A 25,282-nucleotide genomic window follows, 5' to 3' on the forward strand; every position below is an offset into this window, starting at 1 on the left:
AAAAATTACTCCTCTACTGCGTACGAAGTTTGTACTTTGGACAGCACTATTGCTGTAAGTTGTAATCTGTGGTTCGTTACCCTACCTTCCCATTGAAATGGTGTTGTGGTGGTTTTTAGGTCAATAATCCTAATATCTTTTTAATAAATTATTGAAATGCAGTGTTCTTGTATCTTATCATAACAGCAACAATATTTTGTTCATGTGTTGTGCCTATTATGGATGTATTGTGCTTTGAAAATATTTATATTTTGTGGGAGTAATGACACTGAAGAAAATCGCGAAAATGTCAACAAAATCTCATATTTCTACGGAATTGAGTGGTTCGTATTTATTTATCTAATTATATTCCTTTAATTATATTTTATTAATAATAAGTAAAAGCTTTTTTTGCCTAACTCTTATTGTTTTTTAAGACATTTTGATGTCTAACTGGATCGTCAAATTTTTCTTTTATTTTAATTTTTGCAGAAACGATAAGCAATGTTTTGGGTAAAAATGTTAAAATTCTATACAAAACCCTTATTCGAATGGAATCAAGAGGTGATAAAGTGGACAACAAAGTTTTGGTAAGCATTTCATAATTTATTACTTAAATTATCAAATATTAGTACAACTAATAAATTAAAAAAATAAATCTTTTTACGTAATTTTAATAATTATGTAAAAACCTGAAATATTTGCGAAAAATTATTTCAAATTATCATTTTCGTGTCTAATTTTACATATAATAGTCATGTCTTATTTCTTCTTATAGATATTACTTATCTGAATTGTCTAATCTATTTTGGACTGCCACTGATTGCTATCTTTTTTTACCTACCTATGTAGTTACCTATATCTAAACATTTTAATGGGGATAGTCGAAAATTTTATAGATTAACTTAAACAAGTAATGATTTCAATTTAGTTTATTTATGAAATGACTATCTTAGTATTTATTTAATGAAAGGAACAAAATGAAAACACTGATCTCATAACATGTTTGTCATTTGCATTATAGAACAATTTTTTGTTGATATTGATAGGACTTTGACAATAGAATGAATCATGTAGGTGTGCCTATGTCTAATTGAGACAGTGGTGTGTGTGTCTGTGCTCCCTTTTCCACACAAACACAATCACAATAAAGCATGTGGTCAACTTTAAACACAATGACTAAACCAATTTGTCCATTCATTGGTTTTATTATTTTCATTGACACAAATTCTAACAGAGCTAAATATAATCCTAGATTGTCTTGTTTGTGGTTTAGGATCATGAAGTGAATTGTATGAATGGAATTTGCTACACAGAAATTTGTTTATTGTCAATTTATTTTGTTTATCTCTTAAATGCTTTCTCATTCCTTCTTTGTGTGAGGTGATTGCTTAGCACTGAGACAGTTACTTACAAGCTGATGCCATTGATGAAATTTAAATTACAAGCATTTACTAATATAACAAAATAGTAGACAGGGTATGATAATTAAGAATCTAATTAGTCCGTCAGTTAGATAATTAAAAAATATTAGACTTGTATTTTTTATGTCACATAAGGTTAACAATACTTAGATAAAACAGAGTTAAGTTTAGGAGTGGGATGTTGTTATGTCATTTAAACCGCTTTTACCTTAGAAAATGTAGTATAATGTAGTATGTTATTTCCAATCAATGTTTCATCGAAATTATCTATTATTTTTATACAAAACAAAATAAGATGTGGCAATTTAAAAAAATATAATCTACTAATCAATTGAGTACATGATGTGTGTGTATGTATAGTTAATCCAAAAAGAAACTGTACTCTATCTATCAGCACTAGAATATGATAATAAATCAAAAATATATAAAATTTCATTGACACTTTTTTGTGATACATTAAGTCATTGTTCATTTTATATGTATGCAGAGGTAAATTAAATATGCTTTACTAAAACATAACTATATTGCAGGTTGTAACAGCTTACAGAATTTTCATTACAACAGCTAAGGTTCCAACAAGGGTGAGTAATTAAATAATAAGTTTAGAAACATCTGATAATTTATTTAGTAATTTTAAAATTCATTTTATGATTCTTGCTATAGTTAAGTAAATAAATTATGTCTTCTTTTGTAAAAGTCATTCGATAATACTGGTTCAAGCCTAAAAAGAAAATCAGTTATCTCTGGAATGAATATATTATGTTTACAGTAACTATTAACAGTTTGTTATTAATTCTCATACTTAATGAGAAGAAAAAGCAATTTATCAGTTTAATATGCATTTAATAGGCAATAATTTTGTCATATAATAGATATAATTGCTCATACTTCTAAATCAAGTGTACATTTGCTATGGCATGAAGGACACAATACATTGTGCATAGACTGTAAAGTATGGCTGGTACAAGCCAAGCCTTACAGGAAACATTAATTTGCATGGTCAATGGAATAACCTCTGTTAATGATGTCAGATCGACAATGGATTTCACTTGATGGAAATAGAAGCGCTCGAGAGTAAAAAGGCCAATCATCTGTCTATAACACTGATCCATGAACACAAGCCAGTGTCTATACTTATAGGTAAGTGTGACGTATTTTTTACATGTTTTACAGGATAGTATAGAATTTTCAGAATGCTATTAATAGAATAGCATTAACTAATGTCCAAGAAATAACGGTTTTCTTAATCATTCCCACCGCGATATAATTCCATACATTGCTCACATAAGGTAGGTATTACATTACTTTTGATAACACAAGCCCCCGCATCTCTATTCTCGCCTTTAGACGAGTATTTGGCTGTATCACTAAGGCGATTGTTAGTAAATGACACGTAGGCGGGGACAGTTAACGCTGAATTACTGACGCATTCAATCGATTAATAGCTCAGTCGAGTGTAATAGATTAAGAAATGTTTTTACAGAGGAAGCTAGCAGATTAATCTAAGGCGGATGTATTAAATGCCATCATTTGCGCATTTTGCTTTTAAAGACGACGATCTTTTTTCTCTGCAATAGATGTTAAAAATTAAGATCTGCCTCCACCAATGTATACCAAATGCATTGTTAGACGAAAGCGAAATGAAAGTAAATCTATTCGTGATAAGTAAATTCAATAGAAATTGCTTAGCTATTTAAAAGTCTAGGCAGATGTAATAGAATTGGAGCTACATGCATACAGATTTTCGAAACTTTAAACCCGAATATCAAGTAAACATTTCTTATTCTTATAATGTGTACAAAGTATGTCTCTATAAAAAGTCGTCCCAATCAACATTCAACAATCTTGAGGAGCCAAACACAAGTACGTTCTTGGAAGATTTATAACTAGCATTGTATGCTAATGCTCGTACAACACTCGACAAAATAGCTGTAATTATATAAATAACGATTATGATTACTGCCGATTTTCCGTTAATTAATAGGTAATAAATTTTACCTTGTGTTCTTTAATGACTAGCCACACGATGTACCTAACTTAAAATTAAAACTTAAATAGAAATGAATTAAGGAAAAGTGAATATTTGGATGAGTAATCCACTTATTGTAATTCTTCCGACGTTTCACTCATAAAATCCTTTATGTAGTTGCAGAGGACATATTATGTTGATATGGTAATCTAATCATTGATTCTTCCAAACATTATTAGGTCTCTTTGTCTATATATTATGGTATCGATGCATTTAACGTATACGTGTGATTTTAGAATATTAATGCAATTATATAAACTTATTTGATAGGTACGAGACAGGTGTACATATCTGTGTAAATAGAAATCGACTTTATATCATAGGAATTAGAGCTATATTGTATTTTTAATTTAGTAATGAACTTATTACTCATCGTGAAACTGTTTGCAGGCGAAGAAGGAACATCGGATGGAGTGCTTAATGTCCTACACGCGTTAGTTGCAGCCTTTGACGACTTATTTCCAAATGTAGCCATGATTGACATTATATCCAAGGTTGGTTTTTTTACTATATGGATAAATTAGAATATTTTTTTTATTGAATCTGCACATTTTCTTTTAAATTTAAGGTTTTGTCATTATTCTCATTTATTTGAAGTTCAATTTCGAAGTTTTCTATGACACAAAGCAAACGATATAAGTATTTTAGTTTAGCTACCGACAGCGCGGCTATGTAATATTATGAGAAAAGACAATAGGTACTTATTTTTGGTTCACCACACGTCACCTACCTATTAAATATTAAATTCGCTCTCGCCACTCGAATTAGCGCGACAATCAACATTAATTTATCTAATTGTGGCTGTATTAATGCCTATATTATAAGGATAAAAGTAATCATGTATGAATCATCAATTCGCTTGCCAAGTGAAAACATAATAAGGAAACGTGTGACTGTTGGATAGCTTGAAACAATCGTTCCTTTTTCCGTATCAACATCAACCTATCATATATAATATATAGGATATAGATATACATCATGTTGTGTCCGGATAAGGGGTCAATAAGTCTTCGTTGATTAAGCTACTAACTAAAATCAATGATGGCGTTATTTGGTTATGCCTTATGACTCACTGTTTTTATTTCATATTAATTTTAGTAAAAGTAAACTTTAATGATTTTCTTCTACAATCGTGATGTGTTCTGCTGATGAAATAAGATTACTTCTTCTTCTCACCAGTTATGTTACTATTCCTTGATGTAATTAGTTTTGAAATATTATATTTAATTAAATCATAACATCGTTATTCACCATCAAAAATTGAGAGCATTGAATGCGAGATCTTGAGCGGCTTGCTCGACTAAAAGAGATAAATCTTTATAGTAACTATCTATAACAGATCTAGATCTAGGACTAGTCCTATAATGAAAGAGTCACGAATGCCACACTTTAGTGACGATCAACATTTCCTTTATCACGCCAATTAACACCATGTCCCCTCAACAGGTAAATCTACCATACCCTGTGCCACAAGTGAGCGGCACTCGAAAACACTCAACCTGCGGTGATTTCTCCAATCAGTACGCAGCTATGTGCGATCTCTGCCAAACGCCCTTCAGGTAACTCATTAATATGGATGCTAGCATATTTTTTACAGGACGCTACTGCAATAAGGATAAATAACTAAGTAAAAGTTAGAATTTTCCTCTGAATGGTAAGCCAAGATAGAGTTAAAAAAGATTTCTTTCTAGCATTATTTGATAGTTTCTATACCACATTGTAGGGTATTTTTTTTTTGTTATACGTACGCGATTGTTGTAAATAATACCTATTTAAATCATTGATTGTCTTGTCTTTGGTTTATTCCGTCGATCCGAAAATATTTTCCTGATGTTATTTTTGGTTCTAATTTCGTCCGATATAACAATATATCGTGTTTCTTCCATGTTTAATGATTTATTCTTCCATATCCTGTTGAACATGATCAATAATCAATGTTTTTAAACACTCACTTTTTTATTTTTGTACAAATCAACACAACACCAGTTTAACCACATCACCTAGGTCAAGATCATTATCACTGGGTCTCATAACAAAATTAACAATTACAAACAAATATTTCGTCGGTTTCGCTATTTTGTTTCGACCTCACGATTGCTTTCTGTACGCTAGACTACAATTTACAAAATGTAGGCCACGGATAGGACAAATTGGAACCGGATATAATATAAATGAAGGAGGAAGAATGCATTCTGCATACATAGAGGTCGTTTCAATCGAGTTCAATTGTATTGTAAGGTCTATGTATCCTAGATGTTGCACTTGAGGTTATTTATTGTGTTTGTATTGACGCTTAGATTTTACGGTGCGACTTTTAGATTATTTGGTCAAAGTAGCTAAAAATAATTATAAGATGAAAATGTATACAGAGGACTCAAATTTAGAAATCGGAGCAACTTCGACTTTAAACATTGGTTGACGGTATACAAGACTCAATTAAATACGTACACGTGAACCGCGTTCCGGCACATCACGGGTTAAGCAGTCACTTAAGCGGTCACTAGTAGTGATAGCAGAACTATCTAAATTGTGCTCAAAGTGGCATTTTTATAGGTAGTGATTTCTGTTCTCTTAACTGATACATTTCATATACATATGCGAAGAACAAACGTTTGTTACCCCTTAGTTAGACTTACAGAAACGTAACCAAACCTGGAGAAAGATTCATGACGGAGATTCCCAGTGATTCTGTAATGGTATGCGATGTTGTTCTAGAATTTTAATAGATACTAACGAGAAGTTTTGTCTCTACTCTATTCCTAGACAATACAATGAGACTCAGTTTGTATTGAATCTTCACAAATGGTCTTTCGGTGACGCCATCGTCTCAAGTATAACTGCAGGCTATAAAGAATATGGTTTGCTTAATAGTTTTAGCTGAACTAATTTTTGTTTTTTTAATTCTAATGAGTTTATAGCGGGTTTGTTTACAATGTCATAACATACGGTCTGCTTTTGTTTCAGAGCTGAAGTAGCATGGGACATTGATACAATATATCTTGCACATGACATAAGGATGTTACATCTAAAAGATTTCGATCATTTAGATCAAAGGTATGTATAACTTAACTGGATCTGAGAACATCTTTAAAATATTACTTAAGTAATTAGGCTTGGTAGACTTCAAATAATACTTAATTAACTAGGCATTAAAAAAAAAAGAAATGTGGCTTACTCACACAACTTTTCGAGGAAGTTGTTCGACTGCTTTCCAGCCACTATTGGGGCTCATAATCATTACCATTAAGACCTACGACAGACGCAGTCAGTCAAGCGTCCTTGAACAGTTATGTAATAAAAACTTGAAGAATGTATATTATTTTCACAATGGTTATTATATCTTTTTTTCAGAGACCTAATCCCTTTAGTGATGGCGTTACAACATAATACATGGTTCAACGGTGTTTGTGGGGATGGGGTACGGGCGAGTGGTGAGGCTTGGGAGAGTGTATGTCGCGTGGTGAGGTCTGCCAGACCACCCCCGGCTCGCCTGTCATGGCGCGCCGCCGCGCTTAGACACGACCACGCTGCAAGACTGGGACACGCTTTGACCAGAGCCAGACACCCCCCAGCTATGCACACCATCGATTTCTCTCAAAATCATATTGAAGACAAAGGTCAGTTCATTTAGGAAGATAGTCACATATCCCATAAGATCATATAACATTATTTTAAAATGCTTGCGATTGCGCTAAGTTGTCAATCAAAACTGATATCTAAGTCATAGACATTTAATGATAACTTTCTTTAGTAACGATTTTGTTCCGAAAACAATTGCTAAGTACTAGGTTAAGTTATCATTAAATGACTCTGAGGTAATGTTATAAGTCTTTAGTCTAAGTTCGATTTTAGATATCAGTTGCAATTATGGAGTTTCTGTTAAAAACTAAAATTGAAACAGACATTCTGAATAAAGATCGGTTATTTATAATGTGGTTGTTACTGTATAGGTGCCTTCTTTTTCCATGCCTTGATTATGTCCCTATTTGTCTGACTTAATAACGTAGCTAAATGACACATGATTAGGTCATTATAATATAATAAAGTGTTGTTTTCATTATTTGGAAATCACTCGTCCAAATTGCTTATTTTGCATTGTGCATTATCCTGTAGAATATTCCAAAATTAAAAGGGGCACTCATAGATAGGTACAAAGCACAAATATTAAGGTGCATAATAACTTATTATTAGACTGGAAACTACTTACACAGTAATATTTAAACGTAATTTGTTTGCTCATAATACCTACTATACCTAATATGGACTTTCGGAATGACCGAAATCAAACCGAATTAGTCATGTTATGGTCTGACTGCACGGTTGGCGCGGTGGCTGGGTAACCGACTGCCACGCAACGTGTAGAGGGTTCAATTTCGTGCGGGCACAGGAAAAAACCCGAGTGTAGGGAAACGTTAAACAAATGGAATGAGTTTTAGAATTTGTAAGATTTTTTTTTAAACTATGCTAGCGCTCAGGCGCTCATGTATAAGTATCCTTTGTATCGTCAAATAGTTAATTACCCATAACAGTAGTATGTAACAATTCAAAATGTCTGTATATATCACTTTCATCAACTGTGATTCACTTTTAGTTTTATTCATTGAATATTTATGTCGACACGCCATTGTACTACCATTGTTCTTCAAGTGCTCGGAAGCACGACTACCGAACAAGGGGACCTTGGGTTCAATTCCCATTTGGAAAGAAAAGGAAGGCAAAAGATTGTCAAGTCTTTCGATACTATGAAAAGTCCTAATAATTTTATGAAATCTGGATATATTATGTCAACCTCGCCCCCTATTTATTACATAGGACTCACAACATAACAGGCGATAAGTCAATGTTGTATGTAATGTGTCACTCATCACCTCTGTCTACCCTTCGAGAATTAAAAAAAGATGTGATGTAACAATGTTGTTATGCTATTGTTTTATTTTAGGTGCTATTAGTATACTCGGTGGGCTCGCGAACAATCCGGACGGGCTGAGGCACATTGCGTTATCACAATGCGGCCTCACCGGCAAAACTGTGATGCATCTAGCGACCATGCTCAATGACAACCCATGCCACCTGTCTACGCTGTCACACCTCGACCTCTCCTACAATAACCTCAAAGATGACGTACATGTAAGTTTCCAAAAATAACAAAAAAAAAAATGCTTATTCCATTATATATTTGATTCTGTAACCTGGAGATAAAATGATAAAAAAGATATTTGGTCTAATTGCTGCAGTCATTGACTGGCTGACTGTCAAATTATGAGGATATCTTGATTAGGCGATTCATCAATTTAAAAAATGGCGTTAAGGTAATTTCCTTATTAAATGGTACTCATAATGGGTGAAAAGTGGGTGTTAATTTTAAAAGTAGCGCAAACATGCGCAGCGCTGCGCTTCAAAGATTTAAGACGTCGTGTTGTGTACTTTTATCTAACACTATCAATATTAAATTGTTTCAGAATTTATACAACTTCTTGGCACAACCGAATGTATTGACGTATTTGAACTTGACAAACACAGAAACTACGTTAGAAAACGTAAGTAATAAAGTAAGTTGTGCCGTTCAGTGCATGGAGGAATCCTGTGCTTGGTTTATTTACTATGCCTTCCTAGTTTTTAGTTTACTATTTATTCGTTTCTTTTCTTTGTGACAATAACACTATCTTATTGTGGTATTGAGGTGAGTATTTAAGTAATTTATAAATGCGTAGCTAAGATTCCACGAATCCTTTTACATAATTATATACTGACAATTGTGTAGCTTGTAATATAACTTCTTAAAAACATTGCCAGTACTTATTAGTGTGTCAATATCCTAGTCTAATGGTTTTGTTAGTATTCGTTTGTGTTTTTATTTTATACACATATTTTATGGACTAAGCCGGCTAACGAGCAGACCGATCACCTGATGGTAAGCAATTGTCATCACCTGTGTACACTCGAAACACCTGAGGAGTTACAAGTGCGTTACCGGCCTTTTGAGGGTTAGGTTACCTTTTAAGTTTTGAGGATTCGGGAACATACAATAAAATCAGGATTTGAAATGCACGACTACATGTCCGAACGCAAAGATATAGAAAGTGGTGATGGCTTTCTCGAACTTTATGTAACTCTAATAAAAATTATATATGTGTTTATCTAAATTACTATCTTTATTCGCAGATGTGGGGTGCATTGTTACGTGGTTGCGCGGCCCGCCTGGCGACTCTGTCAGTGGCCCGCAATCCCTGGTCCGCGGCGAGACGCGCGCGCGACCCGCCGCCATCTTTCCGACAGTTCTTCACTGCCTGCCTCGCCCTCACTGACCTCGATTTTTCATACTGCAAGATGCCACCTGATGCCCTCAAGTACGTTATTATTGTTTGTGTAAATCGTTTTTTTTTTAAGTGGGGCTAGGTTTCAGATTGCCTAGCAGATTAAGGGGCAGCTACTAAGTCACACTGCTAGCTATAACCGAGGTTTAACCCGTGGTATACCGGAACGCAGATCTACGCGAGATCACAATGTGTTGTGCCTCATATACCGGCAGATATGAGGTTAAATTTCACAAAGTTAAACCCAAGTTATCTTCTAAAGAATTTAATTTTTACCCGACTTCGAAATTCAACGAAAACAATGAGGAAGAACGATAAAAATATTGCCTTATTTGGTACAGTTTTTAAGAAGTTACACGTACAAACATTTTAAGTGATTCATCTTTTTAAATATGTTTGTTTAAGATCAATGTAACTTTTAGGATTTTGTCGTTTTCCGTTTTGTTATTTCCGATTAGTCTAGTCGTGTGTTTTGTAACCGTTTGTTTTATCTGCATTCATTAATGAGGTAGTAGTAAAATCACAACAATTTCAACAAACATTGCGTGATACTAAAACAAACATAACGTACAATGTGTGTTTCTTTTAAAAAAATATTGTTAATTGTTACCTATATGTATTTGTAAACATTTACGGGAATCAGTAAATCTGTTTATAAGTTGTATAATAAAAAGTGCAGTGTTACGTATATCGTTGTTTGTTTCGTACAGAATTTCATACCGAGAGGTAATTATTATGCGACTGAATAATTTTTTCTTGTTTTAAAAAGTGTACAATTTTATCAATCGCTTTTGTTGGTTTAGTAACAACACTTTTCAGAAATGTTATCAGTCCAAATACGCCTTAAAAGGCACCAACAAAGCAGGGAAAATTGATCCTTAAATCCATTGCGATAAAGTTGCATTGACAATATAATTTTTGTTTACAGGAGTCTGTTACTCGGGTTAGCGTGTAACGAGAGCGCTACTGGTGTGCAATTGAATCTGTCTGGAGTATTGTCTTCCTCGCAAGCCGCGCACGTGCTCGAGTCTTGCATACACGGCGTCAGATGTTTGCAGTCCTTGGACTTGTCCGATAACAGTAAGTCTTGTGCCTATTATTATAAGGTTTATTTTTGTGTGTCAGATAATACAGAGTACCATTTATGATCTAATGCCTATTTGTTTAAGGTTTAGTTTTGTGTGTAAGAAAGTAGAGATAGCTATTTATGTTCGTACGCTCTTATGTCTCTTATGTCACATATTCAGATAACAGAGAGTACTATTTAAGATATTAAGCCTATAAGTTTACGATTCATTTTTAATTGTGATAAGTCTGTTTGATATTGTCTATAATATAAAGTTGTTTACTATTTGCAATGATCTCATGTCTGTTAGTTTAGGATTCATTTTAATGCGCGAAAACATTAGCTTGTTATTCAATATTGTATTGTATTTATCATATAATTGTTATCAATCGCGAAGTTTGTTAAGAACAATACCTTAAATGTCTACATATAATTAAAAGTGACTGTGTTATAGAATTCTACAACAGAACGGAATGTAATTAATGTACTTATTTATTTGTTTTCCTCAGGTATGGAATTCGAATTATCTGGTATTGTGAGGGCGATTGGGAAGAACCATTCTATCACTCACTTGTCTCTAAGTAAGCTGACCGGGAAAAGGTCTTATGCACCGCCTTTAATACAGGTACATATTTCAACAATAGTATTATATTATAACAATTTAAGTATTCAATGTTCTTTAACGAAAACTTCTGCTGTAAAAATCTTCAGAGTTTACGTAACTTATACGTTAAAAAGTAACGAAAGTATTTCGAGAACAAAACGAGAGCGCGTTCGGCGCTCTGATTGGCCGGTGCGAGTGAACCAACCAATCAGAGCGTAAAACAAACTCGTACTGAGCCCTCAGAAAGTTATTATAATTATTGTATTAGTGTGTTATTACAATTGTTTATTCATTTGTGTTTGTTTGCAGGCTCTAGTCCACGTTCTTCAAGAACCAGATACAGCTTTGACTTCGTTGGATCTCAGTGATTGTAAACTTAAGGTAAGGTAACTTATAGGGTTACTTGTTTTTACCGCCCAATTTTATTTATAGTCTACTTTCAAAACAAAGCAAACGGTGCTCATTTCATACAACTATTTATTTGATTTAGCACTAATCTTCAAAAACAATCAATAGGTTCCTACATTTAATGTTAGGCATGTTCATCTAAACTCTTTGAGAATAAATGCTAATATGCTTTGAGTAGTAAAGTTCAAAATAACTTGTATTACTGTTGTTATCAATAAGCAACAAGCAATTTAGATCTTTAATACATTATTTTTTACAGGGTGATTTGTACGGGCTTCTGAACGCACTGGGCGGGGCCCGTCGGCTGCGGTCGTTGGATGTGGGCGGGAACCTCGCGGGCGACGCGGGCGCACGATTGCTCGCTAAAGCTCTACAGTGTAACTGCACGCTACAGACCCTGTATATAGACAGGAATGCTTTTAGCTTGCAAGGTAAGCAAGTTTTGTATGATTGTATGAACATCTATAGGAAATTACTATAATTAATTAAGAGGGCCTGAAAAAAATAACTAGCAGTGGTTTTTAGCGGGTTGGGTAGGGTAGAATCAAATAGTAATTATTATCATTAATCAGCCACAAGAATTCTACTTGAAAACTACATGAAAGCGACCTTTATTGTCATTTAGCGGAACTAGATTCCGCTGCTGATTATGACTGGTTTTGGTTAAATTAATGTTTCTTTATCTCTTTCTTTTGATTTGTGTACGCACATAGGTTCTCTTTTAAAGTGTCTTTGGTTCTAAGTTATGTTAAAATTAATATGTTTATTTTGTACGTAGGTCTGACGGACATAGCGACGGCCTTACGTCGGTCGGTGAGCGTGCGTCGCGTGGAGTTCCCGGGCTGCGACGCGGCCGCCGGGGGACGCGGCGCTAGTGAACGGGTCGCCACGCTCTGGAGAGACCTGCACGAACGGTATGTTCTTATTGTATTTGTTTCTTTTGGTCTCTTTACAAATTGAATAAAGTAAAGTTTTAAGTAGGATAGTAATTGTTGGAAAGGTGGGAGTAAGTTCTCACTTAAACATTAGCTTGCAATGACACGATGTTTCCCCGGCAGGCTGGCGAACAACTGCAGCCCGACGCAGACGCACACGCTGCGCGCGCTGGCCCTGGAGCGCGCCTGGGCGGGCGGGGAGGCGGCGGCGGCGCTGGCAGCGCACGCGGCCGCCGCGCTGCCGCCGCCGCCGCTGCCCGCCGCGCTCGAGCGGGCCGCCGCCGCCGCGCACCAGCTGCTGCACCAGTACCTGCAGGTATGTACGCTGCCGCCGCCGCCGCGCACCAGCTGCTGCACCAGTACCTGCAGGTATGTACGCTGCCGCCGCCGCCGCGCACCAGCTGCTGCACCAGTACCTGCAGGTATGTACGCTGCCGCCGCCGCCGCGCACCAGCTGCTGCACCAGTACCTGCAGGTATGTACGCTGCCGCCGCCGCGCACCAGCTGCTGCACCAGTACCTGCAGGTATGTACGCTGCCGCCGCCGCCGCGCACCAGCTGCTGCACCAGTACCTGCAGGTATGTACGCTGCCGCCGCCGCCGCGCACCAGCTGCTGCACCAGTACCTGCAGGTATGTACGCTGCCGCCGCCGCCGCGCACCAGCTGCTGCACCAGTACCTGCAGGTATGTACGCTGCCGCCGCCGCGCACCAGCTGCTGCACCAGTACCTGCAGGTATGTACGCTGCCGCCGCCGCCGCGCACCAGCTGCTGCACCAGTACCTGCAGGTATGTACGCTGCCGCCGCCGCCGCGCACCAGCTGCTGCACCAGTACCTGCAGGTATGTACGCTGCCGCCGCCGCCGCGCACCAGCTGCTGCACCAGTACCTGCAGGTATGTACGCTGCCGCCGCCGCGCACCAGCTGCTGCACCAGTACCTGCAGGTATGTACGCTGCCGCCGCCGCCGCGCACCAGCTGCTGCACCAGTACCTGCAGGTATGTACGCTGCCGCCGCCGCCGCGCACCAGCTGCTGCACCAGTACCTGCAGGTATGTACGCTGCCGCCGCCGCCGCGCACCAGCTGCTGCACCAGTACCTGCAGGTATGTACGCTGCCGCCGCCGCGCACCAGCTGCTGCACCAGTACCTGCAGGTATGTACGCTGCCGCCGCCGCCGCGCACCAGCTGCTGCACCAGTACCTGCAGGTATGTACGCTGCCGCCGCCGCCGCGCACCAGCTGCTGCACCAGTACCTGCAGGTATGTACGCTGCCGCCGCCGCCGCGCACCAGCTGCTGCACCAGTACCTGCAGGTATGTACGCTGCCGCCGCCGCGCACCAGCTGCTGCACCAGTACCTGCAGGTATGTACGCTGCCGCCGCCGCCGCGCACCAGCTGCTGCACCAGTACCTGCAGGTATGTACGCTGCCGCCGCCGCCGCGCACCAGCTGCTGCACCAGTACCTGCAGGTATGTACGCTGCCGCCGCCGCCGCGCACCAGCTGCTGCACCAGTACCTGCAGGTACTGCTCACTAACGTCTCACGCCCAAATCTGGGTCAGACCATTGTGCATAGCGGGTGGAACTGGCAATCCGAAGCTGCAGACAACATAACAGGTTACCGGGGCTCCGACTCAAAGCAGGATAAAGCACGGGGTGGTTTTTAGTCAGTAAGAGTATGACACTCCTTCTCGCCTCACCCAAGGTGGTAGAAGCCATTGGATAATTTTCCCCTGTAAAAAAAGAGGGAGCTAGTAAACCGTTCCGCAAGGAACTAGCATACGGCGCGTCGCGTTCCGCACACCCTTTATCAAATCCTCAAACTAAATGAAAATGAATGCCTTTAAGATTTTATAATTTATTGTCACTAAATACTTAATATTGACAAGTTTTATTTCTAAGAAAAATCTTTTTGTTTCAACAAAACAATCTATTAACTGCTGTATTTTTATACAGAGATGCGGCGAAGTGTTCGCGGCGATGGGTGGCAGTGGTACGAGTGGTGAGCTGGTGACTCTACAAGCAGTGCGGGACGCCATGGCGCCCTGTACCACTTCTCTGCAGGACCTGCTCAAGTACGTACCAGTGTGTTAATAACAGTCTTCTTGTCACTAGGATCGACAGGGCAACTGAGAAACATGTTGACATTTTTTCATCATCGTCCATTACTGAACATAGACCCCACTCCCGGTGATTCTTCATAGTATCTATTCACCCGGCTTCTGTACCTATTCACCTCACGATCCCTATTCACCCCGTTTAACGGTACTTCATTATGTTGTCGGATTGCTCTTAAACTGTTTAACAGTAAAAAATAACCAGTCTTAGTTCAAAATCTAATGATTAAAATCATCACTTGTATGCAGCTTACGTCATAAATGTTGATCGATCGAAGGATTTCGTAATTAATTAATTTTGGCAATTATTTATTACGGCCCCTAATTCCAATAACCCGGTTTCTGCTAACTTATTTTTAACCATAATCTTGTTGCTACTTGTAATTATAAAAAAAAAACCGTGCAACCTGGTCAATATGTCAAGTTAATTATTATTATTGCGAAATATTCGCATATCACACGTTTGTACATAGTATCGATAATAATTGCAACTTGTCATTGCTGACACACTACCGTTATCATCGAAAACTACTTATGCAAAGGCTATGACATCAGAATGTTGATACGGAAGATGTTTCCTAAGAATTGGTACTTCAAAATATCGATTACGCCACACGTGTCCACTTTAGAAAACATGCTAGTGAAAGTTATATTTTCAACTTTTCATATAGCACAGCATTATTTGAATGTCACTAAATAAGAAGATGATCTTCTTAAACTTTTTTCTGTATCCTGTCCTTTAAGTATATATTTGACTGCACGGTTGGTGCGGCTGCTGTGCAACATGTAACGGATTCGATTCCCGCACGGACCAACTCTTTTTGTGATCCACCAATTGTGGCCTATTTCAGGCCAGGGTATCATGTGTATGTGAACTTGTATGTTACATTACTGTAATGACTAAACCGACGAATTTATCACAAGGGCGCGAACTTCTTCGAAATAAATTCGTAATCTAAGTTGACTCATCTAACATTTTACGCATATCGAATTTTAGTTTATACGACGACATGGACATTTGAACAGTATATTATGTATAGTTTCTGTATAATCTATAGCTAAAACAATAAAGTTTAGAAAATATATACTTTATTAGTCCCATTGAAATTGAAAAGTTTAGTAAATTAATGTCATTCGTAAGATGTTTCTACTAAGTTATTTCGGTTCATGCAGTCAAGCGGTGGAGAGCCTCGCCCTCCTGGCTTGTGAGAATGTGGACCACATGGACAGTGAGCCCATGCCCAGCGCTGACGGAGACATCCCTGATCTGCTCACACCTATATCACATTCTGGGGTAAGTGTTTAAGCAATATTGATTTTATTTGTGTCGTTAATTTTTAAAGGCTTTTTGTGAAATCAAGCAAAATCATATTGATTTTGAGTTATATACATTATTATTTTCCTGAAAATAAAAACAAAATGGAATTAATATTTTCATCACTCTTTAATCTTTCGCAATCATTAACTTATTTTGACTACATTTTAATTTGTATAATATTGTCAATAATTTTCATATATTTTTTATTAGTTACACAAAATAATGAGAAACTTTAAATAAACTTAGAAGAAATAACAGCAATATTAGTCACGCTTTACATCATCCTTTGTTTGATTTCAAAACGACTGTACCTAATTATTAATTTCATTCTTTATACGCGCAAATGAATCATAAAGTTATATTTGAATAACATGCAATCATTGATTTCACGCTACCCAGAAATTGGATTACTTGAATTTGGTAAGAACAACATTTCTTCATAATTAGAAATTATCGACATTGATGACGTTTCACCGTTACGCGTTACGACAATATAATCTATATTTTATATGCGGAGAAAGATAACAATGTTTACGAAACTTATTGATAGCTATACAAGAATATTGTGGACGCACTTAGTTGATTGGTTTCCGTGCAGTAATAGTGTTGTGTTTACTCTACGTGCAAACAAATAGTGCTCCCGTAACAATGCTGGACCTAATCCCTTTTCTCTTCAAATGTTTTCGTATCCACCCTAAGAAAACGTTGAAGAAGAAGAATTTAAATGCAGGAAAAAATGGAACTGTTATAAAAGAGGTTCATATTCATTGTTTTTTATTGTTATGATGCTGTATTAACAGTAATTTTATTTCGGGAATAGTTATTGATTTGCAAAATAGTGCGATTCCAAATTTTAAGTTGTTTGTGAGTTATTATTTATTATCCAACTATATAATTTTAATGATATTTTAACGTTTAGTTAAACCACGTCGAAAATCATGGTCATTTCTTTAAGCACCTAATTAATGTGGACCCTTTAACTAGGACGCACTCCATTACATACAAACCAAAAGTTTTTATTTAAATAGTAATAATAAACCGTGTACATAGGCCACACCACTGGGTTGTCGTCGCCGTGAGCGCGGATGTCGCCGCGTCCGCCCGAAGTCGGTGGCCGAGCAACAATGCAGCAGCAATGAGATGCTGTCGCTGCCGCCGCTGCATGCTGAGGCCGCGGACGCACTGGCTGAGCTACCCGCGCATACTCTGCGACACCTTGTTAAAGGTCAGAAATGTCTTTTTTTAAACAGCATTTTTTATGAAACAAACCCGCCCCAATCTCCCAAACTGCTGCAACTTCTGTAAGCCAGGATCTACAGTACAACCATAAAAACAAAGGAACACTGAAGTCTGACGCGTCTCAGGAATATGAATGATTGTCTTGCATCCCGCAACGAAATAAATCAGAAGATATAATTAATAGAGGAGAAGAAAAAGACACTTTAAACAGCATAGAGATATCATCTCCTTCATTAGTCAGTTTCCGTACACTTCATCATCATTCAGCGACAAGCATCCACTGCTGAACATAGGCCTCGCCTAAATACTTTCAATCGGCCGGTTAGAAGCAACCAGCATCCGACGTCTCCTTGTGACATTCATAGTATTTCATAAGTATATCACTGACCTTTGTGTTTCTTTTCTATCATTAACAAAGACGATACAAAATTGAATCAGTTGCACAAGTGTTTACCAAGTATATATAATACTTTATTTAAGTATTATCACAGCTTTAGCCCGTACGTGACATTATGTATGTTATAATACTGGTCAGGTGTATGCTTATCTTCTATTGTTTGATTTCTCGCAGGTCGACCTAGACGAGCTAAGACTAGGGCGCCAACACGGCCCATTACAGATCAGTCACAAGATATTGATGAAGGTAAGTTCTGTGAATAATCTTAACGTGATAAAGCCATCCTTGGCACGACCACGGCCTCACAGAAAACTGGCGTGACACTATGCAAGGTTATATTTTGCCACGACTTTCCAGAAATTTGGCGTGACACTACGAAAGGTTATATTTTGCCCTATGATTGAGGACTAATCTACCTTCTTCCTCCTCCAAAATGCCTCTAGTAAGTCCACCTGTAACTAGTCTAGTGTTTCGAGAGTCTATGGCCGGTACTAACTACTTTTCTATCAGGTGGTCTCCCGTAAATAAATTGATCCCAGGTGATGCAATAATCATCTATACTACTGACATAATGTGGCCAATGATAATTAATGAGTATGCATGGCGGTTTAATCCCGGAAAGGACTTCATATCAATTAGTATTCACAAGTACTATCACATAAGAGCTATAATGTTTAATAGTAAGTGAACGGAAGCACTTTAAAAATCGAGTACTTGCCGCCATTTAAATCTGATAAAGTAAAAATTAAAGATAAGATAAAATATTATTTAAAAACAAAAACATGTTAAAATAACAACAACAAATTAAAATATGTTATGATATCCATTTAATTCTCATAACATGTTCAGTCCAGATTAACAGTTCTCTAACCCAAAGCATATCTAGTCACCCATTTACAATAATTTCCACTACATCATCATCAGTCGAAAAACGTCCACTATTGAACAAAGGCCTTGCGTCATTTATTTACGAACAATGGAACTATTAATTTTTACAAGAAATATGAAATTTGAGTATTTCACAATGTCCAGGATTGGAGGAGTTCTGGCGCACGTGTCGCACGCCGCCGGGCAGCGAGGAGGCGTCCCTGTCGGCGCGCACGCCGCTGACGTCCCGCTCGCTGCACTCGCTGTCGTCGCTCGCCTCGCCCTCGCCGCTGCGGCACTCGCCCACTCTGCAGCGCGACGATACAATGTATGTAACGTACTTATACAAGCGTCAAGGACATAATTTGTCCTTCGAACACGAATGTCAGATATCTTCTACACATGATCATAGGAATCTATACTTCGAAACGAGCAAATAGCTTCACCAGAGAACTGATTGACATTTCATTGAAATTGCCGTCCTTGTCTAATTGAAATAAATGATTTCACACCAAACTCTCTTAAATTTTGAGGGACCCCTAAGTTTTATTCTGTTTTTACCAACTTATACACCTAAAAGTACAGCAAAATAGGTGCTCCTTAACGCTTAGTAATTTAAGAGTTGATATAGGAGAGATAAGGTGAAAACGGCCATAAAAGAATCATCTGTCCTGCGACTGACAAACAATCAGTTATCAATAACGGGAAATGCCATTAATTTATCGCGATACTGGGCATTGACGTTACAGCTTAATGTAGCCCCACAGTTAACCATATACGTTCGAAAGTAATAACCGATCTATTACTAAAAAGAATGAAAATCGGTCAAAATAATGATTAAGCACACAATATTCACGTACGCAATATTTTCAAGATAAAATTAAAAACAAAACAATTACGTGTGAAATTATCGAGCTGATAAGTCGAGTGGGGTTATTTAGGAAGTAGAGAAAGGGGCCATTAACACAGATTAGTAAACAATGGATAAATATAATTAATAATAATCCCGTCTGAGTATATTTCCTTACGTATCGGTCGTTTTACGATTGTAAAATTTATCTTCTACGTAGTACTAAATTTGTTTATGTTGTCTAGCTTTTGATAATAATCCTATTTGATTATAAGTTTGTATGTTTGTTTGTCTATTTGATACTCGATCACGTGACGATCACCCCTGACGTGATCGAAGTGAAATTTGGAACAGGGGTTGATTATGGTTTGAAATAACACTTTTTATCTCATGGGAACGCGTGCCAAGCCGCTTGCAGAAGCTAGTAGTACATATTTGTATTAATGTTTACAGGTACAGTGTGACATCGGGTGAAAGCACACCGGTTCTATTAGAATGTGGTAAGTGTTTGTAGTAATATGTTAACAAGTAACTGCATACAAGTTTTATTATCTCTATTTGCAGCTTATCAAACTTGATTATCTGCTATAAATTGCTATTAAACTAGATTTTTCTTTTCATTTTGTATCTATGTTTTTGTTCGAACAAGAATGAAATGGTCTGGTATTGACAATTGACATGTTAGAGCTAAAACTAGATTTGTGTACAAATTGTCTTTAAGTATACTGTACTACACGTTTTAATATTCGATTCACAGAAGTATCCCGTTGCAAGTCTTCCGACAATGTAGGCATGAAGACCTCGGCTTCCACGCCCCCGCCTTCCCGATCTTCAGACAACGTTAACACCATGGGTAAGTACCGAAACAAACATATAATGGGGTTTCTTCTAAATTATTCTCTTCACAAATACACAGGATTATATTCACAACAACTCAAACCTTTCAATGGGTTCTTAAACACTGATCTACAATACAATGTATTAGTTAAAAGCTACAGCTTGTTTGAAATACTATTCAATTGAGTTTTAGAAAACTAAACCCTATGTTCTGAACAATAGAAACGAATGTTGCAACTCAATTTGATAGTATTTGCGTAAAGTGGTTGTCCTATTCACCGCCTTCTGGATGTGCTAACACGGCTTATGTGCGAATTGTACGCGGTGTGAGAGTACGCTTCACAGGAACAGTCATATCCTATAACGGGACGATGGCCATTTACATTATGTATTAAAAAGGTTTTTATGTGCAAAATATTCAAGCAAACATTGCAATTACACTCGGGTATGTTCTAAAGCAGAATGACGGACAGCAGTGTCTGTTCTTAAATTTTTGGTGAAATAACTGCGATCGCAAGTGTTGGGATAAAAGAGAAGTCTTAGTTTAGCAATTGATGTCAATCAATCATTAATCAAATTATCTGCAGACTTTTTGTTGTTTGAATATTTTGCACGTAAAAGTACGGCAAGTATGAGTACGCAGTGTGCGTGTGTAACGAGTGCGTGTGACTAGGGAACGGGTGCGCGCGTACACCCGGCAAGGCGCGGCCCTGGTCCGTGGCGGGAGTCAACCCTGACAATAACGCCGCTTGTACTACCGGTGAGATATCGCATGACCATTCTTTCACTTTATTGCATGATCGTTAATCCGCCATTTTGATTGAGCAGCCATTTTCGCCCCTAATCGTAATGTTGCCGATGAGTTTGGCATTTCGAATTTCAAGTGCATTGATCTACTTACCCCTCCTTCTAGAACCAAGGATAGGGTTCATTTCAATTTCTTAGATGCAGTTTTTTTTCTTATTTTGTTAGGGATTGTTACCATCAACGTACGACTGTTTGCAAGCCCATACCACGATCGTATTTGTTCAATACAGTAAAAGTCACCAACTTTGCTTTTCCTTCAATAATACACATGCACGGAAATTATAATGTAAACTTGTTATCTTTATTTTACAGCTGAAAAACGAAGTTATAGAATAATTTTTAACACAAGAATATGACGGTCAAATGTTTTTATTCGTTTTTTTAATGCATGTTTTTGTTATACATATATGTATAGTTTTATTTTATTGTTGATGTTGTATTTAATTACGGTACTTTCATTACATATTGTTTTATCCATAATGTGTGTTTATTAACATCGTAATACTTAAAAATGTTAAGAAATAACTACTATATTTTTCAACAAATAATACTGTTTCTGGTCTTTTGGTACAACTTTATTGGGTTTCTTTCGTGACTTACTCTAGGTCATAATTCTTTTTCAATAACGATTGGTACTTGGTGATGGCACGAGCACAGAATCGTTAATTTTGAAAACATAAACAAAGTATAATTAAAAAATGGTATACATTTTATTTGATCTTTAGTTCATCACGGTACATCAATAATTATCTGTCATCAAGATTCGAAACCATTCATGAATCCATTCTCAATCAATATAGTTGATAGACTTGCACACAGCGAATATGAGCGAGTAGCTGTGTGGTTAGTATTTGACGTTCTGGTGGTGGTCTACAGAAGGCGTGGAGGCGTGCGTGGGCGGCAGCATCGTGGGCATCACGCCGGGCGCCGCATTAACCAGTAACCAACTTTCAGACGCTATTCTATACTGAACGATCTATGTGCCCTGTGCCGTCTCGCTGTATAGGTAAACGCTTGACGCTGCTTTATGTGTGCTACTGTTTTAACGGCATGCTTTTGGATTGAAAACACAAACACCTAAAACCTTTACTTCTCCCCATACATTATTGCATTTTATTCACTTTTGAACATTGTTTCTTTTAAGTCTGTTTCGTGAGAGCAGTTATGTGGTAAGATATTCATGACGCATTAAAACGATGATGACATTGTGTAACAGGAAAATGAATTACCAAACACTTCGTTACCTCACTATAATATGCGTAGACTGAATGATATAATTAACCCTGTCGTTTATTATATACCCTGGCCATAGCTATATTTTATTCTTTCTGCCCTTCTATGTAACAAAGCGTTACAGAAGACGTGCAAGGTAGCATTTCAATATTTTTTACTCTGTGATAATTCATGTACAGATATAGTAACTAGAACCATTAGGGAATGTATCATGAGTCTTAATTTGCATGGTCATTGCATGACTTTCACTCTGAACAAAGCAAATAACAGAATATTAATTTGCATGCTTCTTAACACTATTTCCTCTATACTTATTTATTTAAGCATCATTAGTATATAGACAGTTCCTATGTTGTGTTTCATGAATGGAGTTATTGTTTTAAATATTAACGCAATTTTCTATTAATAAAGGTATTCTATATTTATTTTCTGTAGTAAACAATCATAGGTGTAATATTGTTAAAACGTAGTAAGTGTAGTTTATAGAATAGGTAACTATTAAAAACCTGGTTTAGTCAAATGCGCATAGCAATTAGCAAGTACAATTATATGCTGCTAACAAATGTATTTAACGATTAGTCGCAGCAAAATGAATTCTAATTTTGATTAATAGTGCTTTGTGTATTATAAGAAAATAATAGTGTACCTATCTATATTGTAGCTAATCTACAGTTTGCTTTGATTTTCTTTGTCATTACTAAACTTGTATATTATATTACGTAATTTCAATATTTTGTATTAACATTTCAGGTTCAATGTTACGAGATCATCCTTTAACTCCAGGTAAAATATTCAACACAATATTATTTACCTACTTGATTATTGTGGATGTGTGTGTAATGGTGTTATGTTTTGTTGACAGAGGGTACTGAGACCTAAGCCAAGCTCGGGTGCAGTCAGCGTGACGGAGACAGTACGTGATAGTTGAGCAGGGTTCAATGTCCAGATATTACACAAAAACGGATTTTATTCTCGGATGCTCACAATTGTGCCAGTTAGAATGTTAACGTTTTAGACAGTAAAGTAGTTACTGATTAGGATTCTAATATTGTATTTGAGTAAAACTGAACGCCATTTTAGTTATTGTGCGGAAAGATACATTTTTAACTTCTAACTTTAAGGACATTATGAATTGATGATACATGGTCATAATAATTCCAAGTAACTTATGCTAGGATTAAAATTAAAATATATTGTATAATCATTTTCTATTTACTGTGATTCAGTTAGTATTATGTTACTGATTCGTGTAGTCATTAATATATTTTAATCGCTTATAATTTATAGATATATTCGTAACCTATCCCACTAAACGGATATATTATTTTAAGTGGGATATATATTATTTGATGTAATGAATTATTATTTCTTCTATACGATAAAATTTGTATTATAATCTCATGAGATTCATATTTATTTAATTTGAAAGATGTTTTTGCTTTGCCATTGAGCTTGCCGTGGTTTCTTGACAAACAATATTTCTACCATGTTTGTAAAAATGTTTTAACGAGTTCTAATGTCAGTATTGATAAGACACGATGTTTTAGACGTTGATCAAATGCAGTAATCTGGTAGATTTTAAAAGTATGTGACACAAAGATAGAGTTAAGGTGGGCTCTTTAGCTGCGTAATGCTTTTAATTATGGTTACCTCCTAACGCACAAATCTTCAGATTTCGGTAATTTCTACGCGTTCAGCGTATCTAGGGTAAATGTCTACATCCTATTGTAAAATATTAGTGAATTTATGATAATTCTGTTCCGAAACGCAGATCATTCGCGATTTTCTTACTGCTTGATGACTATGACAAGTAAAAAACTAATGGTAGCGCAATACCACCTCACAGACATGCCATAATTATTAACTATTTTAATTATGCTTGTTAGTCCGGGTATTGATAAGTCGTTATTACAAAAGAATATTACCAGTATGACCTCAAAACAAATAGGTGCTACTACATACTTGATTGACTCAGTTGGACACATGTTGATCAATTTGTACTGAAATCAACGCCAAAATAGTTTCACATAAGAACCATGGTTTGTCAAGTATGCAGTAAAATAAATGGCCAACACTAGGTTTAAACCATTACAATTTTAGCAATGAAATAATGTAAATATATAATCTTTGTGAATTCGTTCAGCATTGGTAAGTTAGGAACTTTGTTCGAGAACTAATTGGTCTTAACTAGTCATATTTTAAAAGGCCTATATTATTAATTACGCATTACGCACAATTTATTTACGTCCGATTATATTATGAATTGTGAGAATAATTTGTTTTTAATATAATTTACCATGACAGATATCTTCCAGTTTATACATTCCTTTGTAAATTTTAAAGTAGACATGAAGTATTTGAAAATATTGAACAAGTGTGATTTTTAAAATGAAGTTCAAAACGTGAAAGTGAATTTTTAGATTAGTGCACTTGCAGAGATGTATGTAAGGTTCAATTTTGCGATAATTTGGTGAAAGTAGATAACTCGCCCCATACAGTTAAGTGTTCATTAGAGTAAATATTTGTAAACGATTACATTCATTTATATCTCTTGAATTCATAAAGGCTGTCTCGTACTGGAGTTTCCTGTATGTAAAATTACTGATCGAGGTAGATGTATATTGCTAAATTATTTCATAGTATTTTTATATTCATTCCAATTTAGTTGGTTTTATCTAGCTCTTTGGTACCAGACTGATTTTAAGGTACTTTTATTTTATGGTGCAATTTATGTCTAGAGCGTTGTGATAATCGTTTAAAATTACATACAATATACAAAGTCTGTGTTTTATTTCATGACTAGCTGCTATCGCCCATCCTATCCCGGGTTTCACCTATATTTTCACATTAATTTATTTTTG

At 36.7% G+C, this 25,282-nt stretch overlaps 1 protein-coding gene across 10 annotated transcripts; it reads left to right on the top strand.

Annotated features, from left to right (window-relative positions):
- Positions 1-51: 51 nt before the first annotated feature.
- On the top strand, positions 52-25,200 carry LOC118272882 (F-actin-uncapping protein LRRC16A). 10 transcript variants are annotated; one of them, XR_007705283.1, is made up of 29 exons: positions 52-323; positions 472-569; positions 1,934-1,984; positions 2,435-2,543; positions 3,823-3,926; positions 4,879-4,991; positions 6,397-6,486; positions 6,784-7,049; positions 8,372-8,559; positions 8,892-8,981; positions 9,595-9,779; positions 10,675-10,826; positions 11,322-11,437; positions 11,726-11,797; positions 12,084-12,255; positions 12,603-12,738; positions 12,883-13,075; positions 14,713-14,831; positions 16,047-16,167; positions 16,591-16,611; positions 17,242-17,416; positions 18,002-18,073; positions 18,860-19,022; positions 19,998-20,044; positions 20,302-20,397; positions 21,055-21,141; positions 22,065-22,194; positions 23,172-23,204; positions 23,284-25,200. XR_007705283.1 is itself a non-coding variant. In XM_050693313.1 (29 exons), exons 1-29 carry the CDS (start codon positions 263-265, stop codon positions 23,298-23,300), a joined length of 3,210 nt encoding a protein of 1,069 aa, XP_050549270.1. In that variant the 5' UTR covers positions 52-262; the 3' UTR covers positions 23,301-25,200. The 10 variants fall into 10 exon arrangements, 8 of the variants coding, with proteins under 8 accessions (XP_050549270.1, XP_050549271.1, XP_050549274.1 ...); XM_050693313.1 differs by having other exon boundaries at positions 22,065-22,127; XM_050693314.1 differs by having other exon boundaries at positions 8,892-8,969; positions 22,065-22,127.
- Positions 25,201-25,282: the final 82 nt, after the last annotated feature.

The sequence above is a fragment of the Spodoptera frugiperda genome, chromosome 4, assembly GCF_023101765.2.
Source record: "Spodoptera frugiperda isolate SF20-4 chromosome 4, AGI-APGP_CSIRO_Sfru_2.0, whole genome shotgun sequence".
NCBI lineage: Eukaryota > Metazoa > Arthropoda > Insecta > Lepidoptera > Noctuidae > Spodoptera > Spodoptera frugiperda.

Bases quoted from the DNA above. Each gene is read 5' to 3' on its own strand.
- LOC118272882 (XM_050693313.1), top strand. From the start codon at position 263: ATGACACTGAAGAAAATCGCGAAAATGTCAACAAAATCTCATATTTCT. The intron at 11,798-12,083 runs GTAAGGTAACTT...TATTTTTTACAG, and splicing joins TCAGTGATTGTAAACTTAAG to GGTGATTTGTACGGGCTTCT. The intron at 12,256-12,602 runs GTAAGCAAGTTT...TTTTGTACGTAG, and splicing joins GAATGCTTTTAGCTTGCAAG to GTCTGACGGACATAGCGACG.